Here is a 25,397-nt window from a genome sequence, read left to right on the forward strand (position 1 = left end):
CAGTGGAGAGCTTTTGTGAACGCGGCATTGAACCTCCGGGTTCCATAGGCCATAGAGTTAGTTAGTTAGTTAGTAGCTTCGGGACTGATTATGTCCCATTCTTCTTGAATAGCTTTTCTCAGGCCTTCTTTAGTAGAAAAGCTGTGCCTTCTGATTCTTGTCACCAGAACAGACCATAGATGTTCTATGGGGTTCATGTCTGGGGATTGGGGAGGTGTGCGAAGCTGTTTCAAGGTATTATAGAGTAGCCACAATCGAGTATTTTCCGCTGTATGTTTGGAGTCGTTGTCTTGCTGAACAATAAATTGTTTTCTGCGCACTAGTATGGAGATTTTTCTTTTAATATGTTAATATACACTTTGTGGATCATCACTCCATCGATAAAGTGGAGACGACCCACTCCTGAGGCACTCATACAACCCCAGACGAGCACGGACCCTCCTCCGTGTCTTACTTTAGGGACGAGATTTTGAGGATTCATCTCTGTATTCACCTTGCGTCATACCATACGCCTCCCATTGGATTCGATAAGATTAAATTTACTTTCGTCCGAAAATATGACCCTATTCCAGAAAGAAGCCTGATCCCTTATCTTTATACTCTTTTTCAAACTTTAGTCTCTTTATACGATTTGTCTTGTTCACCCATAACATTTTCCTGGTTATCCGAGCATGATACCCTACAAATATTCCGCACTGTACTGGCTGATACTTTAACACCGCGTGTTTCCAGATCCGTTGCCAATTGCACAGCACTACTTTTCGGAAACTTTTTTCTTTCCCTAATAATGTAACGTTTATCTTGTTCACTCAACACTCTTGGTCTTCCAGTTTTTTTTTTTTTTTTTTTTTTTTTTTTTTTTTTCGCAGTGATAGAAACATTATACATCGCAATTATTGTTTGTACTGTTGAACGAGGTCTGTCTGCAAGGTTTGCTATCTTTCTCAAAGATTTACCCTTCTTATGCAATTTAATAATTACTTTTCTTGTCTCCTCATTTGTTTCTGTTCGGTTGCTTCCCAGTTTTACAGCCCACCGTGCAGTTTTTTCACTCCTATTCACAACTAAACTTATTCTGTTATTCGTCATGCTATAAACAGAGGTATATAATCAGGTGAATACTAGTGAACCCCAGTTGTGGTATCTTTGTTTCGTATTCGTACGTCAGGTGTACGATCTCTTTTTGCGTCTACTCTATACACTTTCTACGGAATTTATTTACTTTCTGACCATTAAACTTGTCTTTTTGTTCTTTATTGGTATATTCATAAAGCTTAGTTTTCATTATTCATATTGTGTGTGTTACTACACTTCTTAAATTTTCTGTTTCTTTTTCGCAAGCATTCTCGTTTCAATAGCATAGGTGTACGAACACTTTCTGCGCTCACTGTATGTACAGTAAATACAAATTTATAATTTTTGACTTTACGAAGTATACAATGTAATTGTTCAATAATTAACATAAGCAGGCATTCATTAATTTATATTAATATAATAATTAATAAAACTAATAAGCGGGTGATTGATGACTCAGTGGTAGAGTTTTCATCTATGGTATTCTAACCCAGGACATGTGGGTTTTCGATGGCTGATTTTGTGTTCGAAAATTTTTCCGGTGGTAGGCTTACTCTTGGTTCCCTTTCTTATATTTGTTCCATCATCACTCATTAACGAATTTAGTTTATCAAAACTCTATAGCCATATATTCATTCTGTCCGTCAGTGAAACAAACAGTCTCAAGTACTATCTGATGGATTACCATCAATTTTGGCCACGATGTACAGAGTCAATAGTTAAGAATCGAGTTCCCTGATGAATGTAATATTCAAACCGGAAGCGGTACAAATCAACCATTTCCGGTTTTAACGTTAATCATTATATAGTAAATATGGTAATAGATAGCGAGAAACGGTTTCCAGTAATCGACATATATAACATTCATGTAGATAGAATGTTACCCAATTTGTGCATCTGCTGAAAATAATGAGCTTAGGTATTTAGAGAGCATTTTCCGCTTTAGAAAATGTGTGCTTGGTAAAGAATGTAGAGAATTAGCTGAGTCAGGCACGTAGCTAGAATATGGTAATAGGAAGGGGGGGTATGTCACGAAATACTGTGGTTATTTACCAGGGGCTCAATCATTCTAAATTATTTTATTGGCAACATATATTGGTTCGTTTAGCCAAGATTTCTAATGGAGGGATGATATGAAATACTGTGGTTACACACCAGAGGCTCGATCAATCTAAATATTTTACTGACAACATACCCATATTGATTGGTTAGGACAATAAAATGAGGATATATTAGTAAGTATTTTAATAAGAAGCTATGAAGATATCTCGAGTAAAAAATTATAAAAAAGTATTTAAAAAGATATAGTCTTCCGAGGTCATTCGAACGGTGTCGAGAATTTTGCGTCTGGGAAATTTGCGCCCTACCTCAAGAACAAGGAAAATTGCGCCTGCAATGTACCTCCACCGGGAAGTTTGAGTCCTGCGAAATAAAAGAACCTATTCGAGCTTACGCATTTGCTCGGAAGGGCTGACATTACAGCATAAACAATCGTCCCCCCACAACCATGCCATTTGTGATTTATTTTCATTGTGGCTATATAAGGGGACAATAAACTTCAATATAAGCCAAAAGAACACAACGGATCAACGCAATCACTGCTTCTTCCAGAGATGATTTTGGGGGAACACTGGCCTCCCCAGAGCTCTCAAAGTGCCCCCTCGGAGGAGACCAAAATAATACGTCTATAATATAATAATAAATAGAATAGTACCAGCAGTGACCCCCTCCGGAATACTAAGTGTGCCCCCCCGGAACATTTTTTCTGAAAGAACGACTGAACGCAATTGTGTGTTTAAAGTGTAATTCCAGCAAGTAAACACACTGTACATAGTTTTCTTGATAATATTACTGAACTGATTTTAAATTCACTTTACATTTTCTTTTCTATATTTTGTGTCCTAAAAAGCCAAACAACTCGCAAGGATTGTGAACAGAGATATCTGGGTAGAGCCAAACAGCCTTTTGTAGATTAAATTATACTCTTTGATTATATTAATAAATAATTATATATCAGTCATTTATACTTTTATTGTAAATTTTGTAGTATAATGAAAAATTGTATTTGTATGGATTGCCCTTCAGTGAACTAAAATTGTATTTTTTTTTTTTTTTTTTCATTTGTTCGGAATATTATAACGGATGGAGTAACTCACTGAGACGATGAGAGGAAAGCCTAGTTCAAGTGTGAGTGGAAGTTACTTTACACAGTACAAAAATAAGTTGAATTGTAGGGCGCTAACATCCCAGTGCAAATATATAGCCGGCGCATTTTCCCCTCTTTTTGCGGTAGGGCGCAAACATCCCATTGCAAATATATTGCGAGCGCATTTTTTCCTATTTTTGTGGTAGGGCGCAAATTTCCTGGGCGCAAAATTCTCGCATTCAAGGGAAATATAATGTCCGTGAAGTTGACAAGCCACTTATGTCAGACTCCAATTTCGACTTTAAACGTCGCTAGTGCTATGTTAGTGTTCGATAGTGACGCAAATCGTTAGCACTCCACAGATAACGTGTGCTTTTTAAATAATGGATATGTCTTCTAACTGCATGCCAACACGCCCACTTCTAAGAATCATCTCAAAAATGAGGTTAACCGTTAGAGCAAGTAAGTGCTCATTAGTACCATTAACATTAACGTTAATGCCTCCATTGTACGGCCCTTTGAGTAATAATTACACCACGTATAGTCTCAATGGGTCCCTATATTCTCGCGAACATTCTGACGTGCCCAAGTTAGTTACTTTTTTTTGGAACTATTGTTTATCTGTTATTGTTTATTGCTAGTCTGCAGAGTAGTCCTTACATTAATATGCCATTGTCCTTGATAATCATTGCGTATTTACAAGCAGTTTGTTATTACTGTTAGAAGATATCAAAAAACAACAGATAAAATCTACTACTTAACGGTTCATATTTTTCTTTTACAGTACACAAACGATTAATAATAATAATAATAATAATAATAATAAGACTATTCCAGCATAAAAGTTATCAATTGCATCACACTGGCAACAAGCGACGCATATTTTAACTTCATAAAAATTCGTTTCTCACGATTTTCTGGAAAACTACGTATGATATCTTCATTCTGTCAAGTTGTTTATCTCAGTGTGATATATGTATTACCTCTGGACAATATCACAGTAAAACAAAAATTAAATATTAGGAGTGCATCGTACTTTTGGACTACATCTCATTAACCATGGGAAGATTGAGTAGTGTATACTTTAGGATGTAAGTTTCAGCTTAACTTGCATCATACATTCTTAGGATTACAAAAAGGAAATTTGTTCGTTTGCATTTGAACAAAATTCTTAGGATTACAAAAAGAAAAAATAATTTTTCTGAATTCCGGAATTTTTCCGAAATCCGGATTTTTTCCAAAATCCGGAATTTTTCTGAAATCCGGAATTTTTCTGAAATCCGGAATTTTTCTGAAATCCGGAATTTTTCTGAATTCCGGAATTTTTCCGAAATCCGGAATTTTTCCGAAATCCGGAATTTTTCCGAAATCCGGAATTTTTCCGAAATCCGGAATTTTTCCGAAATCCGGAATTTTTCTGAAATCCGGAATTTTTCCGAATTCCGGAATTTTCCGATTTTACTTTCCGGATTCCGGAAAGTAAAAATTCCGGAATTGGCCATCCCTAACGCGCCTTTGAACCAGTTCATTAGTAGAGCTGTCTATTTTTAACAACTCTGATGCGGTAGGAAATACTTATCTTAGTCTTGATAGGTTCCCAGTGATTAAAATCTAAAGGTACAAATGTAAGTATGAAAAATTAGTGCTTCACCTTACACGTATTAGTTCCATGTGTCTAGCTTTTCGATGTATATACTTCCTACTGACACCTTCCAGGGCCGCAATACCTTAGGGTCAGTTTTATTTTGCATCTTCTACTTCTATAAAGATTTAGAAACTCTTGCCGGAAACGCTGAACTTCCAAATCTAATTACTGAAATTCGCTTGTTAAAAGTTAGGAAAACCTAATTGTTCCGTCTGAACCTTCGGCAGCTGCATGCAGTAGGTTAGTCGTGCTTAGAGCTCTAATTGTTTATATTGAACACTTGTATTTGCTGAACCACGCCAAACCCCATAACATACTTATGCAAATATTCAAGAACTTCGTTATAGATATAGGCAAACGAAAGCGCAGGTACCGAAATCCATGGAAGTTGCTGAAAATATTCTTAAATGTCCAGTGTGAAAAACTACTAAAGAATTAAGTAGTTGGCAACTTTGAATCATTATGGAAACTGAGTAACACTGCACAACACGAAGTTTGTCCTGTGCTTAAAAATGTTTTTCTAATGTATTTTCGAAAGCTATAAAATATAATCTGCGATTGGTTTCTTCATATCGTATACAGTTTTCCCGAAAACAATCTTTATAGATTACCTGTCTTACGTAAGAAACAACTGTGAATTCGTTTTTAGGTTTCTTTCTAGCACTTGATAAGTGATATCGCTATCAGTTCAGTATTGTTATAAAAATAAACATTACGCTAAATCATGTAGTGATGAATGTTACATTACTATCACTGTACAGGCACCACTGATGAATAGGCGCTGCAATCTGTTTTGCACTGTGCCACATGAAGGTTGTGCTTTGCAATTGCAGATGTTTGTAAAGTGTTATCGTGTATTGGGTTTCTGCCAGTGAGGTACAAAAAGTCCACTATTCAGTGTATCAGAATGTATTCAGTGTAACGATAACCCTGATTTGTTTTGTTAGTGGTGAACTGATATTGAGTCAAAGAATTAACCTTACCCATGTTATCAAAGAGCACTCTAACTGTATTTTGGATGGCGAATAAATCAAGGTAAAGAGTGGGTGCCACACATCTGATGTAATTCTTGTTCCAGGAACGTGCGAAACTGGATGCGTGGAAAATTAATTCGATTAAACTTTGCGGTATCAGTTTGGGAGGGACCTGACCACATAGATGACCGGGGCTTTTGACATGCAAAGGGCTTCTCGTCAAAATCGAAACATCACACCCCAATATCCTAATTTGAAATCAGCAATGCATCCAGTGCCCCATTATGAAGATATACAGATGGTGATCAGAAAGATGGAAACACCTGAACGAAATTGCAACTTACCAGATTAATATGGTGTCGGGCCACCTTTCGCCTTTAGAATAGCCTTGATGCGACGTGGGATGGAGGCATAGAGGTCGTGAATGGTAGCAAGTGGAATTTTACACCATTCCTCGTGCAGAGCATCGGCCAGTTCTGTGAGAGAGGATGGAGGTGGAAATCGTCGCCGGAGTCGTGTTTCCAAGACGGACCACAAATGTTCAATTATGTTGAGATCTGGGGATTGGGAGGGCCAGGGGAGGTGTTGAACTTTATCCCGATGTTCCTCAAACCACGCTGCAACAACGCCAGCTGTGTGAATGGGTGCATTATCATCCTGGAAGATGACGTCATTGTCCGGGAACAATATCCGGACCATAGGATGCAAGTGGTCTCCTAAAATTGCGACATAATCGTTGGCAGTGATTCGTCCACTAAGTGTGACCACAGGACCCAATGAAAACCATGATATTGCGGTCCACAGCATCACAGGGCCGCCACCACTGTGCCGGGCGGAGACACTGCAGATCATAAGCTTCTTTGGGCGTTCTCCACACATAAACACGGCCCGTGGTTGGGAATAGGGTGAAGGGTGACTCATCCGACCATATCACACGTTTCCAGTCCTCAACGGTTCAAGTTACATGGTCGCGGCACCATTTGCGGCGTGCGAAAGCGTTATGGTCCCTGATGAGCGGTTTGGCCGTGCAACACGACCCCGTAAGTTCATATCATGTAATTCGCGGTGGACTGTGATTGTCGAAACAGGGTGGGGAAAGTGCTGATTGAGTTCCTCCGTCACTTGCTCCGCAGTGGCACGACGGTTCTGCGTGACAATGCGCTTTAATACTCGGCGTGACCTGTCACTCATGATTTTCTTCCGCCCACTGTTCCGCTTCCCCGATGTGGTTTTCCCGTGTGTTGTGTAGGCCATCACCACCTTCGACACTGTCCCACGCGACACACCTAACACAGTAGCCACTGCCGTCACACTCACTCCACATAACCGCGCACCAACAATTTGCCCTCTTTGAAAATCTGAGAGGTCTCCCATTTTACACTACCTCCGTCTGCTGCAGCCACTGGACACTGCTGTTCCACTGCGCCTGACGTAGTATGGAGACCGACCTAACACACCACCACCAGCGGTCCGGCGCTGCGGGCGCCACACCACTGCCAACCCATACATCTGACGTGTTGCCAACTACAGGTATTTCCATTTTTTTGATCACCATCTGTACCTGTGCGAAGGCTCACGAAAATTCTAACTTTTGATGTAGAAGGCAGTTCTGACAACGAGAACGTCGAGCCACTGTCTTCCTCATGTGCACTATATCTCATAACAAGAATAGTTAAACGATTTAGCACGAGCCACCTTCAATCTATCGAAAAGAATAGTGAGAATCTTATTCTAGACTTCAGGAGTGGTCTTGGAGAAAAATGTCAGCACGTTTCGAACAATACAAACTTTTAATCTTACTTTTTAAGAGACTGGAGGAATTGTTTTGTAACAGGTAAACAGTAATTGAAACTTGTTAATGATAAATGCAGTGCTTCCAAACCATGAGATGGCACAGGTTTCTGAAATTACCCGTTTTGGATTGACATACTTTCCAAAATAATTTAGGGGACGTTAGTAATGGACATGAGGAACTGTACCACCAGGACATTGCAACATTTGGACAGTGGTTCAGTGTACGATGGAACAGCCGAGTACTTGCTCAATATTGCTTGTCTATCAGACTCCTTCACAAAAAAAAAAAAAAAAAAAAAAAAAAAAAAATCATTTCCGTAGAAATTTGTATAGACTTGTTTGTATACGTAAAATGCCTGTCCAGTCTAACAAAATGACCTCACAATAAATAGTACGTATGAGAAAACTGACTACATACAGATTCAACACGTAATTTAGTCATCTTTTCAACTAAAAGACACAACAGGACTTCAAATTTGTTGTACAGTATAAGAAGTCTTTCATAAGTTTTGCACATTAAAGTAATTTTTCACAAATTTTAATTTCGTGAATTTGTGATTGGACAGATCTGGAAATTAAGTGCTTTCATATAATGTATGCTAATATGTAAAACAGAAAACTAGATTAGATTTTACGATAATGTGGCCCAGAAAGATGTCAGCAAGTAAATATCGACATTGGAATCATTGGAGTATATTATTCCAATATGCATAAAGTAATACGTATATTTATTTTTTTTTATTGCTATACATGACTGCATATTATACAAGCTTGAAAACCATAACATACAAATTAAAATTTGTTTTATGGACTGGTAAATTTATGTACATGGAGTGTCTTGAAAGTGGAATAAAGTTCAGTTGATAGTATTTTGCAAGTGTGTAGTGCTGTACTATCTAAAATTAACTAGTTTGCTATTATTGAATTCTTGGATACTGGCGGGGGGGAACATAGTGTAGACGAAATAACTGGATTTATTTTTCATGTGAGCACACTATTTTTAGGAAGGAATAACTCTTGGTGAAAACGTTTGCTATATTTTTTTTTCTTTATGAAGGAGATGAGACGAAGGAGAAATGAAGCAAACATTGAGTTGCGGAAGGCAAGGAAAGATGATCAACTTCTGAAACGTAGAAATATTTGCAGTGAAGACGAACCAAATTCTCCATTACAAGAAAGTAACAAATCTCCGGTTACAATGTCTATAGAAGAAATAGTTGAAGGTAAGTTTCCAGTAAAGTTTGTTTATAAATATAGTGAGAAAATTATCACGGAATAGTAAGAGCACTATCCTACAACGAGTGGAAGGGGGGTGGGTGGGGTGAAAGACCTAAGCTTTCATTAAGTCTCATTGGGACTGGAAGAAAAGAACAAATTTCAAATGGTTAAATTGGAGTAGTCACAGTAGGTTGAAAGCAATTTAGTGAAGGAAAGTAGAAGGAAAAGCGGTAAGTGGTGAAGAGAAATGTGTGTGTGTAAAAACTTATAGGCAAGAATTTTGGTACATTCGTAATTTCAAGATGAGATTTCCTAGGGTTACTTTTATTACTGGACAAACTGTGTTGTAATGAATGCTATCCTGCAGGAGATACTCAATATGAAGCAGTTTCTGGATGCATAATTTCAGTCCTGTTTAACCCGTCTTAGGATGTGAAGTCCACGTGGCAGAATGTATTGCGAGATGGAATAAGTTGTAGATTTTAATCTGATACAGATGCTTTCGTGTCCCAAGAGAAAATGAGGTTTGGGAACTGCGATTCTCTCGATAGGGGACCCTTCCTGCCCTATCCTATTTTTGGAAAACGGCTCATCGAATAACTCGTCACCTGCAACGAAGTGCAGTGGTACAGTCTAGAAAGAGGAAGCACTCTCTCCCTGGATAAGATATTGGATACATCTGATGTTCCATTGTTGAACATGGAACCAACAAGTCGTGTGTTCCATTTTGGCTTTGCGCCCGATTAGTGAAAATAGCGGGAAGTTGGGTATAGGATACCGGTATATGCAACCATAAGCAATGGTTATGCAAGTTTAGTTTTGCGCTTACCGACATGTCCAGTTGAAATTTTCCTATCCTATCGCCGCCCGAAAGTTACCTATCGGCTTGTGTTGTACGTATTTTTACATTGTACCGATGTGATTTTTCCAGTGAATTCTTGTACAAAGTCTTTACTCACACCTTTTGAGGAGGTATGCAACCACGCAGTGAGTTTTACCTCATCCGCCATCTTTAAATCTGGGTCTGAGTTCTGACCTGCCTCGTATTATTTCCAGACAGTGAGACGTCCTTTACATGCTCTTGTCCACTCAATTTACATCATAAGTCCGGGAATCCCTTGCGACGCCATTGCATAAATCTGAAAACTGCAAATTTGGATAGAGCAGGTTAGGTAGTAGTAGTTTGACGATACTATGCCGCATCACGTCTACAGTCAGTAGTTTGTACAATAAGTGTTTTCGAGAAATACCGTCCCCCTCTTAACAGTCGTACTGTTTGAAAGGGTTGTTTGAAGATAGCACTGAGTAGAGTTGTTTCATTATTTCGATTCAAATACACATCGTAAGAGAAATGGAAACATACCTTCCATATATTTCTCCATTAATCTAATTTCCTTATGCTAAGAATATACATTTCAGCTATTTGTTAATACTGTAAATATGAAAATATGAAAAATATATTAAAAGCTATCGATTAGGAGCACCTTACTACTGAAAGACTTACATGTATTATTTTGTCATGCTGAGTGCACATAACTTCGTCAAATATTTATAATCATATACAATTCATACTGATGAGTTTTGCCTTAAAATTGTCGTTATTCAAAATACATTGATATCTAGTTACGATAATAATAATAATAATAATAAATAGACTTCTTTAAAAATAAACGATATACTGTATCCTGCTCTGCAACACAATGCAAAAATCTTCCTAATTTGTAAAATTGTAGCATATTTGACTTTGGTCTTTTTACCGATTAAGGAAGAATATGTACTATGATTACCATAACTCTCTTGTCCAATCATTGTGAAGTGAATTCTGTGAATCGTATGACCGCCCATTGTTATATATTGAAAGAAATGCACTGCTACTGAGTATTTCGTGTGAAAAACCCCGTAGTTCACTAGTTGCAAAAGAAAAATTATGTAAATAGTGTTCAGTTTAAAAAAGTGATTTAAATAATTCAGCTCTGGTATTAAAATATAGTTTAGCATTTCCTTCAAGATGGATCGCATGGAAGAATGTCTTGTGTGTACTTCAACTAATGTTTAACTAATGGTAATTGTTTTATAATAGATTAATCGTGTTCGAAATAGTTTCTGAAATTTGGTATTTATTCAACAGGTATGTCTTCTGATGATTTGACCATTCAGCTAAATGCTACACAGGCTGCTAGAAAGACTCTTAGTAGAGAACGTAATCCTCCTATCGATGATATGATTAGATCGGGAATTGTGCCTAGATGCGTCGAGTTTCTGGGTTATTTTCACTGGTGAGTACTTATAAATATTTCCTGATAGATATATGCTTAATATAATAAGTCGTACCGGAAGCGTTAAAATCGGATTAAGAACTGCAAAGTTGCTACAAATTGTAACCCTGAAAGGAATTATATGCACATTTAAGTGAAATCCTGTTTATCACTTGCAACGCAGAAGGAAGCATCTGAAGTGTTCTAAAAATTCAGAAATAACCAATTTGAGTGGTAGCACTTGAATTAAAATTTGATTCATAAAAAGTTACTTGATCTAAAATCTTACTCTGTAGCTAATCATTTTTTATAAAGTACGATATAAATAAATTAGAAGCAGATTTAACAATGTGGACGCCACAGGAGAACAGCGACGACAATACGCTAGGTGTCATCTGGGGCAAGAACTCGCCTTAGCGCCCCCCTGACCAACCAAACCAAACAGCTCCCCCAAATATTTGCCCAATCCGGCGTTCAGGACATAAGTTCCGTTTGCCCTCCTGCCCCTGGTTACGTTACTGAAGGAGAAAGCTGTGTGTAGCCTGGTTCATAAGAGACGGCCCGATAGCCAAGTGCAACGAAACTTTCGGGCTTGGCATACTGAGGTAGATTGCCATAAACAGGGAGCAGGTGGCCCATCTGTTTCAGACGCAAACGTGGACAAGGTACGTCAGGCATTTGCAAGGATTCCAAGAAAATCAGTGTGCAAGGCGGCCAGTGTTGGAAATGCCACGATCGTCAATGCAGTTTTGCACAAGAGGTTCTTTGTTTACAAGGTGCAGCTGCTTTAGGCACTAAAGCCTGCAAACCTACCTTATCGCAACAGTTTGTAGTGGAAATGCTAGCTAAGAGTGACGCAGACAATGACTTTGGAAAAAATTTTCTCCGATGAACCAATTTTTCATGTATCCGGCAAACTGAATAATCATAACGTTCGTGTATGGAGATTATAGGGTCTTCATGGTACCCATGAAATGGAAAGACAGTCCCAAAGTCAGTATGGTGCACAGTTATTCTGTTGCATCATTGGCCCGTTCTTGTTTTTAGCGAGTTTACCGTCAACAGTGATGTTTACCTAAACACGTTGCACGAGTTTGTGCTACAATTGAAACACCTGCAACCTGACCTCATATTCCAGGATGTGGCATCACCTTCACTGATCCTGGAATGTCTTAAATTTCTGGATGGAAAGTTTCCGGATAAGTGGATTGGACGAGATGGTCCGATTCGGTGGTTGTTACGACCATACCTAACCTCACCAGTAATTTCTTATGGGGTTTTGTAAAGGATCAGGCACAACCGAATCAAGGTTACAGAACTACAAGACTTGAAGACATGCATTCAGAATGCATTTGTACATGTAGCTGTGGAATTCTGGAGCGTACATGGAAAGAAATTGAATACGAACTGGATGTTGTCCGTTCGAGGGCTACACACGTTGATATGCGAGGATAAAAAAAAAAATTCAACATATTACTGAATTTTACTAGCCTTTGTCCACTTCTTTACAACACTTTATCGGACGCGATTAATAGATAATGCAGGATTCGTTTATAAAACCAATAGTTTTTAGTTCGAGTCCATGGATACGAGTTCATGTGGAAAATAAAATTTTCCTGTGAAAAACATTGCCCTTGGTTTTTGCTACACATATTGTCAACCAATAATTTTCGCCTGAGTTGCAGGTGCCTACAAAAGTTTCTTTGGATCTTCATGTTTCTGCAGAATGTTAAAGGGAATCACATGAAGTCTGTTTTAGCCGAGTTAGTTGAAAATAATTTTGGATGGCAATGGAACAGGCAGTTCTGATCCATTTCAGCGTTCAGTTCGAATCCAAATTTCAAAACAGCTTAATTAGTATTCTTGAACTAGTTCGTATTCGGATGGCTTTCAGCTAAGGAATTTGGATACTAAAGATGTTAGAATGTGTTTGATTTTCTCTTATTAAAAAATCAAATCTAAAAAGAGAATCTTAAGTCAGTGCCGAGTGTGTAGCAGATAATGTAAAAGAACAAATTTTAGTAGAACTCACTTGCGTACGAATTAGTAGCTGCTTCGGGTATCCTTGAGGAACATATGGAAATTTGCTTCATTATGCATGAAGTGATCGTATTAGTTTTGCGGAAGCAGCAAATTAATGACGAGAGGAAAGAAAAAAGTTGAAGATAGGAAAATAGATTATTTTGAACCGGCTTGAAAATAAGACTAATATAATAGAAGATATGCGCAATGCTGACGAGGAAATAAAGCATTTGCAGAAGTGAAATGAATTACGTAATGCTGCTTTTTTTTTCTGTAAAGATACGTTAATATACCGCAGCGAGTATTATATACACTTCCCCGAAATATAAATGCACGACTGAACTTTGTGCGTTAAAATTGAGTTTGGCGGCAACGCACTCGAAATAATAGAGGGGAAGTCATAAAAAATAGTGAAGCATTCCCAACAAATCTTGTTTGCTGTTTGAAATATTCAGGTCCTATTCCATTACTTATTGCAATGTTCGAGCAAAATCGTGCCTTGGCAAATGCAGTATTTAAAGAAAACTCACTTTTAACCCAAAGAAAAAAAAATTAGGGATTTCCCTTGCTACCAATACACTGAAAGATAGTTCAACAGTGTGTGTGTCGATAGCTGTGCATGGTTTAGTTGTTGGAAACACTTTTGAACCTGGTTGGAATCCCACTGGCAGCTTTTATTTAGAATTTTAAACTTCTGTTAGGTTTTTTTAAATAGAAGTCATGCTTTAGAAAGTCGCTGTTTCCCATTTGAATCTACGATTTCTGAAATGCCAAGGAAATGAATAATCAGCATTTTTTTCTAAGTGTGCAGTCGCCCCTTGTCAGTCTGAAAGCTCAGATAACGCACTAATTAATGGTGTAACTGGGGATGTTAGAGATGACAAGTTGCACCCAGGATTTTGTAAATATTGAATTTGGTAGAGCATAAAGTACAGGATCTGACCTGGGTTGCGTACAAATAAAATTGAGCATATACAAGAGAAACAGATTGATGTCAAAGGGGTTGAAAAGGGTGAGAAGGGAGTAACTTTTAGGATTGGTTAATCTACTCGCATTTACTTGTAAATCTCGGTGTTTCCTTCTCGGCGATTCTTCCTGTGGATTGATGTCCGTCCATCCTCTGGTCAGCTGGGCGTCCAGATGGTAGTGAATTAAGGTTCTACGAAACCCGGGCAGGAAAACTAACGTTGCGAAGACAGCAAATTTAATCAAAATCGAAATTACTCTTTAATGAATTATCCATCGTAGCTAATAGTTATAACAAAGTGCTCTCTAGGTTAGAGCAAGGTAAACTTCTCGTAACTCAGAATTGTAGCTCGTGCTCCTACATGTTGACTCGTCTCTCATCTAAACCGGACTACTACTTCCCAAAAGTCTCTCAATGGTTTTGTTCGATGTCCCTTCCGGGTTAATATCCTGGGTCGTTGATTTCTTCAGTTTCGATGAAAAATGCGTGCTCCATAGATTAACCAAAGGTGAGGTGATGATTGGAATGCTGACAGAGAAACACTGTCTTTTTTAAGAAATTACATGTGTTGAAAGAATTAACAAACAGCAAGAAAACTTCCTTGTAAGAAAAGTAAATGAACTTAGAAAAAAAAATCGAAAAGTTATTAAACTTTAAATAAACGATGCTTTTTACTGCATTGAATTTTAAAATAAAATGTACCAAATTCCGAAATAAAATGCTTCATTGTGTGTTCAAATACACATATCTTCACATAAGGGTATTAGATGCTACAAATTGTTACTGAAGTGGGTTAAAGCGTTTGTTCTTCTTAGTGTACTTATTCACGAGGGAATGCTAGGCATTTAACCCTGACAAAAGTATATGCTCCCTTCAAGAAAATTTTCATCCCCGGCATGGGTAACTCCCCCTGTAGAATTTAAGTGTTCACGAGAAATGAAACAGGCAAACTTATTTTGTAGGCAAAAGTACTATACTTAGAGACAAAACTTGTTGAAGAGATTGTTTTATCAAACTTGCGTCATAAATCTCCCCTGTCCGTGTATCAGTTTTCTCCGCAAGACTACAATCTCGATTACTTCATGGATCACTATCACATGTGTTCAGCATGTGGGGTCAAAAGTTGGAAATAGTTCGATTACGGAGGTAATATTCAAACCGGCCGTAATAAACAATTACCGGTTGTTAACGTTGGTCACTTATGTATCCCACTATAGTCCAGTCAATATGTCATTAACCCGGAAAAAAATCATAAGCTGAAATTTTGCACATTCTTCGGGAAGGTGTATATATAACATACTAAGTCCTAAAAAATCTGACGGGTTTGGCCTCCATATTGGAAAATGACCGCCAAATAGTGATTTTTAAAGGTAATAACTGTTTCTCACTTTAACAGCTATAACTCATGTTGTATTTGCACTATTGCTGTTATTTTTACTTCATTCGAATAACAAAGGATCAGGCTTATAGACTATACATAACTTTTACCAGTTTACTGCACATGTGGGAAGTAACGGAGGGATTTCTTTTTAAAAATGACCAAAATTTCCCTTCTGATTAGTTTTCTTATACATTGACGCAGAAAAAAGTAACAAGCTGAAATTTTGCACATATCTTGGGAAAGGTGTATATAAGATATTAAGTCATGAAATATCCGGTGACTGGTTTGGCCGCCATATTGGAACCGTTATGTTGAAGGTAATAACTGCTTCTCACTTGAATAGCCATAACTCACGTTGTATTTGCACTATTGATGTTATTTTTACTTTAAATAACAAAGGACTACGCTTACACACTCACCAGTGTACTAGAAATGGGAGAAGTAACGGAGGATTTTTTTAATCCTGAAACTTTCCCTTCTTTCCATTACTTTCTCTTAAGTTGACAATTTCGTCTGAGAGTAGCAATTAAACCTACATTAAATACAACATACCGAAAATATAGCTTCCAAGTTTCACTGCGATCATAATGATAGAAAAGAAATAAATATTTATACAACTGGTGTAGCGGGGTTCTATCGGAAGCGAGTTTACCATTAATCTTAGGCAAATTATCTAAAAATCACCAAATTCTCTAATTTATCATTAGTAACACTTGACAAGAGTAAAACTTCTGATAACGTGCATTCTACAATAGTTCCAATTAAAGAGGCTTTTACAATGTTTTCATGTATCCAAAGTGAAAGGCAATCATAATTGCAGAATTCGTTAACAGTATGCCTTTTTTAGTACAGTGTTTCTAAATGCAGTCTGGATTCTCAATAACGATTACGTTTCAGTAGTGTCCACGTTCGTAATTTCATCGGAACTGATTTCCTCATAATAGAAAATGATGCAACCACTGCCATTACAATGTACACATAAGGAGGTACATATCAGTTTTTTTTTCTTTCTTTCTTTCTCCACTAAAATACGCGTTCGCATCCCATCTTGCAGCTACAATATACAGTGGAGCTTTCACTGTCATGCTTGGTTCCTAACACGTTTCAATCCTCTGCGATCCCCAGGGAGTAGGGGGTAGCTTGTTACCCTTCCAAAGTTGTAACTGATGGTAAACCCAGAATAAGTGCTGATGGGCTGCTGCACTAGTAGGTGGCAAGCTTCCAACTGAATCTCAATGGTGACGGGATATTTCGCAATAGCTTTCATGAATGCTCGATAACGCAGCCAATCTAAGGTAATCAAATGACCTTTAAGTACAGTACAAAGAAGAAACAATTCAACTGTAGCAGTGACGGATTCAGGTGTCTCATTCTCATCGTTGAAAATAGACTTGTTCTTGTAGGTCTTTCGAGTTTCTTCAGCAAATGGTATGCCTTTTACTTTCCTTGGCGGTAAGGAGCTGATGTATCGCACCTGTGATAGCATATAAAAATATTAAATGTGTCTTCATGTTTCAAAGATTCTCTTGTAATTTTCTTGATCTGAATACTTTAGAAGGGACTTTTCCCCTGCCAGGTTTACTGAATGTAACATCTATAAAGGTAACTAAGAAAATTCTTCACCTACCACCTTCGAACATTGATATATCTTTCAAGACGTACCTGGAATATCAGTCCCCATCAGCATCGACGACCTTCTGACAACGTTTTGGAAGACAATGGATTCCATCGCGGTAGAAGTTGGTGGGTCGTGAAGCGAAGAAGGTATCAAGTGTTTTTTCCCCTCTACTAGGGATTTGAACTGGCGTCCCGTAATGTGATTGTCCAAAGAATGGAACAGGTGATAATCGGACAGTGCAATATCCGTGGAGTATGGCAGATGAAAGTGTTTCCCATCCAAGGCGTAGAATGGTTCCTGGATCATCCTAGCCACCGTGGGGCTTAGTTGTCCTGTAACAGGAGGACCCCTTATCGATTCAGAAGTGCTGGATAGTTTTTTCTTTCTTTAACACTGCTCAACTGGCGACAGTACAGTTGCACTGATCCTCTGACCAGCAGGTAGTAGTTCCCGATGTACGATGCCTGATGCGAGCTGCCCACCAAACACAGGATGTTCTTCTGGTGCAGTGCTGGTTTCGGCTGTTTTGAAACTTGTTCATGAGATGCTAGCCAATGATTGCGCCGTGGAGCCTTGTACAGGACCCACTTCTCATCACATGTCATCGCACTGTCCAGAAATGGTTCCTTCCTCAGACGAAACAGCAAAAACCGCAGGTGTCTCCTCGCGTTTCCTTCTAGCCCAGTCAAATCATGTGGGACCCATCGACTCAACTTGTAGTGCATTCCAAGTTGATGGCGGAGCTGCCGAATGATTTCTCCACTCACACTAAATTGTAGTCCCAGTTCCTCACATATCTGGTCATTTGTTCGCCTCAATTGCTGCCTGAAGATCATTTTGTACATGTGTTGGTCTTCCGGCACGTGGTGCGTCTTCGAGTGTTTAGTCACCGTCCTTAAACTGGTTAAACCATACTGCATGTCCGCGTAGTCACTACACCCTCAACAAAGCCTGGAATATCTTCTGCCTGGGTGCTGGGCGTTTGACCCCAGTTTTAACTCTTATAGCATACACACCCTTATGACGCTCTGTGGAGGTCCCATGTTCACTGTCCTTACTCAAGTTCACGGTGTAACTGAAATGCCACAACTAGGTAATGTTGGATATACATACACCAACAACTGACCTTCACGTTATCTTCATTCACATACAATCACGGTGTGAGGGCCAATTGAACAGATCTCCACAAAAAGCGAGAGAACTTTCTTGGTTATTTTTATTTCCCCACTTGCTGAGAGGCCAAAAGTACAAGATCAATCTTCCTCAATAATTGATACTGGATATGGTTCTTTGATAGTTGTATTGCAGTACGCACAACCTGGTATCTGTATCTCCAGAGGCTTGAAAAACACTGGTGCGAGCCGATGACAGATGCTTAGAAAGTACTTCAATAACTCTAGATTTGTTCTTCAGATTCGCAAAGAACTTCTTATGACAACTGGCGTTGAAGTAAACATAGCAGTTGGGAATGTACACTCATGTCCAAAATTATTGTCGATTGTCTATAAATATGTTCTAGGAATATAATTTGATAACGAATTCGCCCGGTATTTCTTATAATGTTAGTATGTGTATAATCGGCAAAGACATGTGTGGCAAATTTCAAATCAAACAATATTAAGAACAATAAAACGAAAATACAACTTCTCCATTTAGCAACATTTTGTTTTACTCATTCTAATTTTCGTATTTCTTTCCCTATGAAATTTACCACAAATATAAATTTCCCGATTATACACATAGTAACAGTATTAAGTGCCCTGCAATATCATTTTCAAATTATATTCTTATAAGACAGTTATAGATATGCGACAATCATTTTGGACATGTGTGGCTTGACAGAACGCCTTATTCCCTCTATGCGTAGTCAAGGAGTAGTACTTAACAGTTTTGTTATTCCGATTCTATCACGGATTTCAATGAAACTTGGATGTTATATTGTGTGTATTATGGTGTATTTAAGTTTAATTGCTACTCCCATGCTCGGTTGCACCAACCGAGGATTAAGATCGGATAAGATAATCGGTTGATTATTTTTCTCTGGATAAGAATCTTACATCGTTGCACCAACAGATTGTGAGAAAGATTAATTTATCCACGAATAATCGGAAGCTGTATAAAACGGACTTTTACATCGTCATTCAGTATTATAAGTTTGATCAGCTAGAACAGTGCAGTAACAACTGGAAACTGATTCGCATAGCATGTAACTTTTCGCTAGATATGGGAATAAAGTAGGCGAAGTTGACTCCTCGGGAAGACAAATGTCTTAATGCTGGTGGACAAACATATCCTTTAACCAAGTCATATATCAAATATGGATAGCTGGAATCCAAATATTCAATTAAAAAATAAATTCTTTATCCGCCTGTTAAGCGACATTTTCAAGTAAGGGTGGGTAGTCCCTTTTTCTTAATGTTTGACTACAACCTACGCAAAGATTCACACAAATAGTCTTCTCTTAAATATAACGTTCGGTTTTTGCACTCAAGTAGGCTTATAGGGTAGGATAGGGGAGAGTAGAGGATATTAGAGTAGCATATCGTCGCATGAGAACCAAACGAACGTAACTCCAAAAGTGAGGTTTTAGTTTTCTTCATGATTACAAAATAGCAACTTTATAATTACATTTTTTTTTTGTGACAGTTTCCTTTGTCAGAAATGTCTTTCTCATCATATATATATTTAAAAAATTGAAACAGTATGATCCCATTGCGATCCCATCATCAAACTTTCTGTATATGATGTCGAAATTCACATGTTCCTATGAATTTTTCTTTTTCCAAAAATGTGAGGTAGGTTTTTGTAAAATTCAAGATCAAATTTTGTCCTTGATGACCTTGAAATTGAAACTTCTCCAAAAGTAGTCATGTTGCATACCAAACTAAAGCGCATTACAATATCAACAATTTGGTACAAGTTTCATCCTTCTATCTCTATTCTAGCCTGAGAAATCGTTAATTTTGTGAATAAATGTCTGTAGAAAATGGTGCTTTTTTCGAACTTTTGTGAAGGACTGCTACTGGTCAACTGTCATAAAAGTGAAACTTTGCTATTTCTTCTGTCTCTAGGAGTACTTCATACACACCAAATATTACAAAATTCGGAAATGGTCAAGTTCAAAATGGTCATAAATTTGGTTCACTTGACGTGGAATGACCCTATGTTAATATAAAACTCATTGGAAAAAGGGAAATTTTGGAGATTTTTAAAAAGGAAATCCCTTCGTTACTTTCCGCATGTAAACTGGTGATACACGTACTGTAAGCGTAGTCCTTTATTCGAATGAAGTAAAAATAACAATAGTGCAGATACAACGTGAGCTATATCTGTTAGTGGGAACTAGTTATGATCTTAAAAAACCACACTTTGGTTGCCATTTTGCAATATTCCGGCTTCTGTATATTTCAGGACTTTTAATGTTATTATATACACCTTCCCAAAGGTATGTGCAAAATTTTAGCTTATGATTTTTTCTGGGTTTAGCTTTTCTTTTTCTAATTTGACTGGACTATTAGCACATTTCATATATCCGTTACTTTCTATTAAAACCGGAAGCAGTAGATGTCTACTAAGGCTTTAGGTTTCAGTACTGATTTAAACAGACCAAAAATGAGAGCGAGCTTTTTATTTTTTTAATTATCTATTTAGTTCTAAGAATAGGAAATATCTTCTGTCTTAACCCCCTATTCGACCCAGAAGTTTGATATAAACAACTTTCGGATTTAACGTTGATCCCATAAAACAGTAATAGATGGCGAAAACAGATTTCCTGTAGCAGAAAATTGACAACTTTCAGTTTTAACGTTGATCGCTTTAGAGTGAAAACAGTAGTAGATACCAAGAAGTGCCTTTCTGCAATCAAGTATCCCAAGATTATACAGTCTTCACTCTAATCTCTCTACTACAACCGGAAGTGGTAGAAATCTAGTACAACTTCCGGCCACAATATTGAAAAAAATATCACGCTGTACTAACCACTTCTACACGTACCACTGCATGTATATCGAAGTAGTAATTGCATGCTTGCCCGTCTGAGTACGTCCATAATTATAAAACAAGTAGGTGACCAGTGTACACTACCCGAAGGAGTGGTTTGTGATATTTACATATACGAGTAACGGCTGTGTACGTATGTTTGAATTTATATCTCTGGAAAATATATTGTTAGCAAACTGATTCTTTACCGGAAAGTTATGCCCAACAATTGAACTTCCAGTAAGTTTCATCTTGTTCTTTTTCACGTTTCAGTGCCACAATCGTAAATTGTTAGTTCAGTTAAAATCAGTAGTTCCTGAACTTTGCCAGCAATAAAAACGCTTCCAGATAATGGCGACACAGTGATTTCCTGACTATTTTTTGTTCTCCAGTTTACGGAAATCTTAAGAGTCAATGTAAGAAGTCGCTTGCATTAAGGAATTAAATTGGGAAATATAGAAAAGGATATACGCCCGTGCGAGTTCTTACTTTGGGTTAATTAGAAAGTTGTCAATCATCCTCGCATAATACATATAATAATAAAAAAAAAAAAAAAAAGAAATAACAGAAAAGTTAGAAAAAGTCATCCAGTGAGATTCGAAGCAGGTTCAAAAGTATTAGGAATGTATAGTAGCCTCACTTTAGACAGCCATTTGCCCACAAAGGGAAGCCGCCCCCGTGTGCTGTTTTTCATACTGTCCTGTTTGGTTTTCCTCTCCCTTGGAAACTGACTGAAGGGCAATAAACTGAACCCAAACCGTTGTGAAATTTTTGTCAATGATCCTTTTTCTTTGACAACCTCACCCACACACTGTTACACATGGATGAAAGAAAGAGGGAGAGGGGAAAGGTACTACGTGTGGCAACGTTTGGCATTTTCTTTCAAAGGGACCACCAACGTTGACTGCTTCTTTGTGCTAAATTGTCTCCCGACTGGCTATCGTCTGGGCGCGCTTTCTATACCGATACTGAAGAGGCCGATACCGATTGGATATATCGGGATTATCCCGTAGCAAAAATAAGCCAGGGAGCTTATCTTAATGCGCTGAAAACTGACAAAATTCCGCTCAGAACAGTTGATAATTTTCTTCAGTGGTTTCTTTGGTGCTCAGCCTACAATGAAATTGATTACCAAAGTGTACTTGGAACTTGCGAACACTTTGGAAGGTAAAAGCGTGGGACTGACCACTTCATCTTATGTCAGAGATCAAGAACATGTGAAGCATTTCCATATTCCCCATGCGACGTTGGTCTTTTCTAATATGTAAGTAGGAGAAAATGACAGCGTCGTGTGGGTTTCCTCCATAGCATTTTTTTTTCTGAATCGAAACCTGCCTAGTTTGGGATTCAAATGACGGGTCTGCTATCCTGACTGAGGACTTTAACTTTTCTTCCACTATTTTGGCATGGAGGGACTAAAACTCAGTTGAGTAAGAGTATGCAAATCAAAGGCGTGCACATGCATAAAGAAATCGATTGTACAATTAATAGTTTAGATCTACTTTAAAAGAAATGTATGAAATATATGTCACTGTTAATATTAAACAAATTAAATAGTTCGGAAAAACGTATCGCTAAATGTGTCCATTTGCTGATAGATACTTCCAAAAGTGGACGATATTACAGATATCGGTACATCCCTAAAAAGTATTACAGCACATAAAAACAAACCCCTGAACACGCATGGCTATCGAAACAGCTGTAAAGTTTTCTTCCAGTTCTATTAATGGATCACGAACTCCTTAATCCTTTTTTTTCACGGCATTTGTCAAAGTACTATTTTGTTTTAAAGATATTATTACGTTAAGTAACATGAGCTGAATATTTCAAACATCAAACTATGACCTATGTTCGGAAGTCAGTTTTTCCGTCACGTCCCCTCCTATTACTTAGAATGCGTTGTTGCCGAACTGACAACTTTAAGGAACTACAGTAGAATTATTTCCACGTGCAGTTATGTTTTTGGAGAAATGTACATACAGCCTCTCTTTCGGCCTCTTTCATATATGACAAACTTACATCATGATACTGGTTATAAATTCAATTTTCAGGAAAGATGTTTTTCTTGCGTTATACAGAAATATATATATATATTAAGTGCTTTGTAATTTCGTAAAATACGTTGTATTTTTAGTATATATTTTTGTAGTTGATTAGGGAAAAATACATTATGTATCATCGTTGTATTTTCTTAAGTCTTGTTTTTACCATCAACATTGAAAAGTCTGTATGGGTAATTACATATCAGGGAAAATGTCAAAATGTTCTGAAAAACCTGGAAACTTCAAGGAATTCTTTCCCCGAAACCAGGAAATGCCAGGGAATTCTTTTCCATAAGTTTTGTCACCATCTTGTGTGTATTCGTACTTTGAAAACTTGGGCATTATGTAGTTTCCTTCGAACAGTGAAATTTGTTAGTGATTTCATGTGCTTCACTTATTGCAAAATTTGTTGATAATTTATTTGCTTTCCAGCCCTGCATTACAGTTTGAAGCATCTTGGGCACTTACAAATGTAGCTTCTGGAACATCAGAACAAACCAATGCTGTGATAAAAGCTGGTGCTGTGTCAAAACTTGTTGCCTTGCTGCGTTCTCCCTACCAACATGTTGCTGAACAGGCTGTATGGGCTTTGGGCAATATAGCAGGAGATGGACCTGTAGCTAGAGATTTGGTGTTACAAGCTGGTGCCTTATCAGAATTAATAGACCTTATCAAAGCGGATACTCAAGTAAGTAAAAGTTTGATTGCATAGTGTCTATACTAAATGGTCCTACAGGTTCAATATGATTGAATTTCAGGAATACGGCTAAAATTGGAAGAAAAATACAAGGTACTAATACAGAACTGTTTGAAGTATTTGAGTGACACTCTTGTATATAACTACTGTTATGTAATGTAGATGTAGATGTTATACTGTTAATGGATGTTATAAGTAGAGCATTTAGTACCCACATTGGTGATCGTAAACGATCAGTAGGGATGCATATATTAGAAACGGCAATCTCCAGCAGTTTGATTTAAATCTTTCACGAGATTTGTTTCATATCACATACGTTAAAATTTTAGCTAGAACTGTGTTTGGGTAAAGATTTCTAGATGTTAACGTAAATTGTCAATTTCGCGAGAAAGCTGTATTGTTGCAATTTCGTTGGTACACCTTTTAGTTGTAATGTATCGGGTAATTGATATTTTGAAGGTATAAATATTAGATAGCCAAAACTTTGATTTGATACCACCAGCGGTTCAGAAGGAAGTTAACTACTTTTCCCCTCGTATCACTCACGTGTAAGGCAGCAACAATAAATACGATTGTTTAGTTTTCAGGAGACACCTCAACACTATCAGTTATCCGCTTTTATATAATGTTTTAATATCTATATTTCACTCAGTGCAAATCGAATTGTTTCAGCTAGAACTTACGGAACTGAATGTTATTAATATGTAGGGTGTTTTTCAGAATGATAGATGTAGTGATGATAAAAATATGCATGACGAAAAATGCTAAAGTAATTTTAAGTTTATAAAGAAACTGGTGGGAGCGTTTTGCAGTGGGATTAAGCATTATTGCCAGTAGTAGTTTCGGGATAGAATGTCTTTGAGAGAAGTAGAAAAAAAGTCCTGAATATTTACCCTTTGGTGCACATAGTTCCGGGTTAGATTCTCAGCGGAGAACACAAAAAATTGAATTTTCACAATCACTTTCATTAATCACCAGTTTCATTTAGTCCAAATGGTATAACCATGGGATGTTAAAGTACAAATTTAATTTAATTGAGTATTCAAGCTGAAAGTAGTGGGATGCACTTCTAACTGGCCGCTCTAAAACACTGATGGCGAATCGGAACATTTTAACAAAGTTGGACAATGATTGTATTCAAGGGTTTAAATGAGGTTGAAAGAACCACAATTCCTCAATGATGATTACTGATGTGATCTGTGTAGCTATGATATTGCGAAGCTAGACAAGATATCAAGCACATTTAGGGATATGATGTTTTAAGGAAGATAGATTCTCGTAATAATGTGAAGTTGCGATTTCTGATATTGTTGAAATTGTGCGGGGGGTAGGGAGGAGGAGAGGAAAGGTTCCAAATGTAGCAATGTGTATAGGTTAAGATAAAGTATGAATATTACGTCTACAAATATTTCTTTTTAGACGACCTTTCGAAGGCCATGAATTTGTTCGTAGTCAGATACTTGGAAACAAATTTGTAGATGCATTAAAGATTTCTTCCCCTCCTGGCAACACTGGTACGATTAGAGTGTTGTGTGGGCAGGAGACAAATTAACGTAGTGTGTTCCGTGGAAATGTAAGAGTCAGTT

At 37.6% G+C, this 25,397-nt stretch overlaps 1 protein-coding gene across 1 annotated transcript in view; it reads left to right on the forward strand.

The window, feature by feature from the left end:
- Window positions 1–25,397, forward strand: part of Pen (karyopherin subunit alpha) — an 89,065-nt gene that overhangs the window by 23,939 nt on the left and 39,729 nt on the right. The window contains exons 3-5 of the mRNA XM_081726911.1: window positions 8,691–8,856; window positions 10,980–11,127; window positions 23,547–23,802. Of these exons, the coding sequence (XP_081583037.1) occupies window positions 8,691–8,856; window positions 10,980–11,127; window positions 23,547–23,802 (570 nt within the window). The remainder of the gene's footprint in view (window positions 1–8,690; window positions 8,857–10,979; window positions 11,128–23,546; window positions 23,803–25,397) is intronic.

The sequence above is a fragment of the Thermobia domestica genome, chromosome 1 (assembly GCF_964235325.1).
Source record: "Thermobia domestica chromosome 1, izTheDome1.hap1.1, whole genome shotgun sequence".
Taxonomy (NCBI): Eukaryota; Metazoa; Arthropoda; class Insecta; order Zygentoma; family Lepismatidae; genus Thermobia; species Thermobia domestica.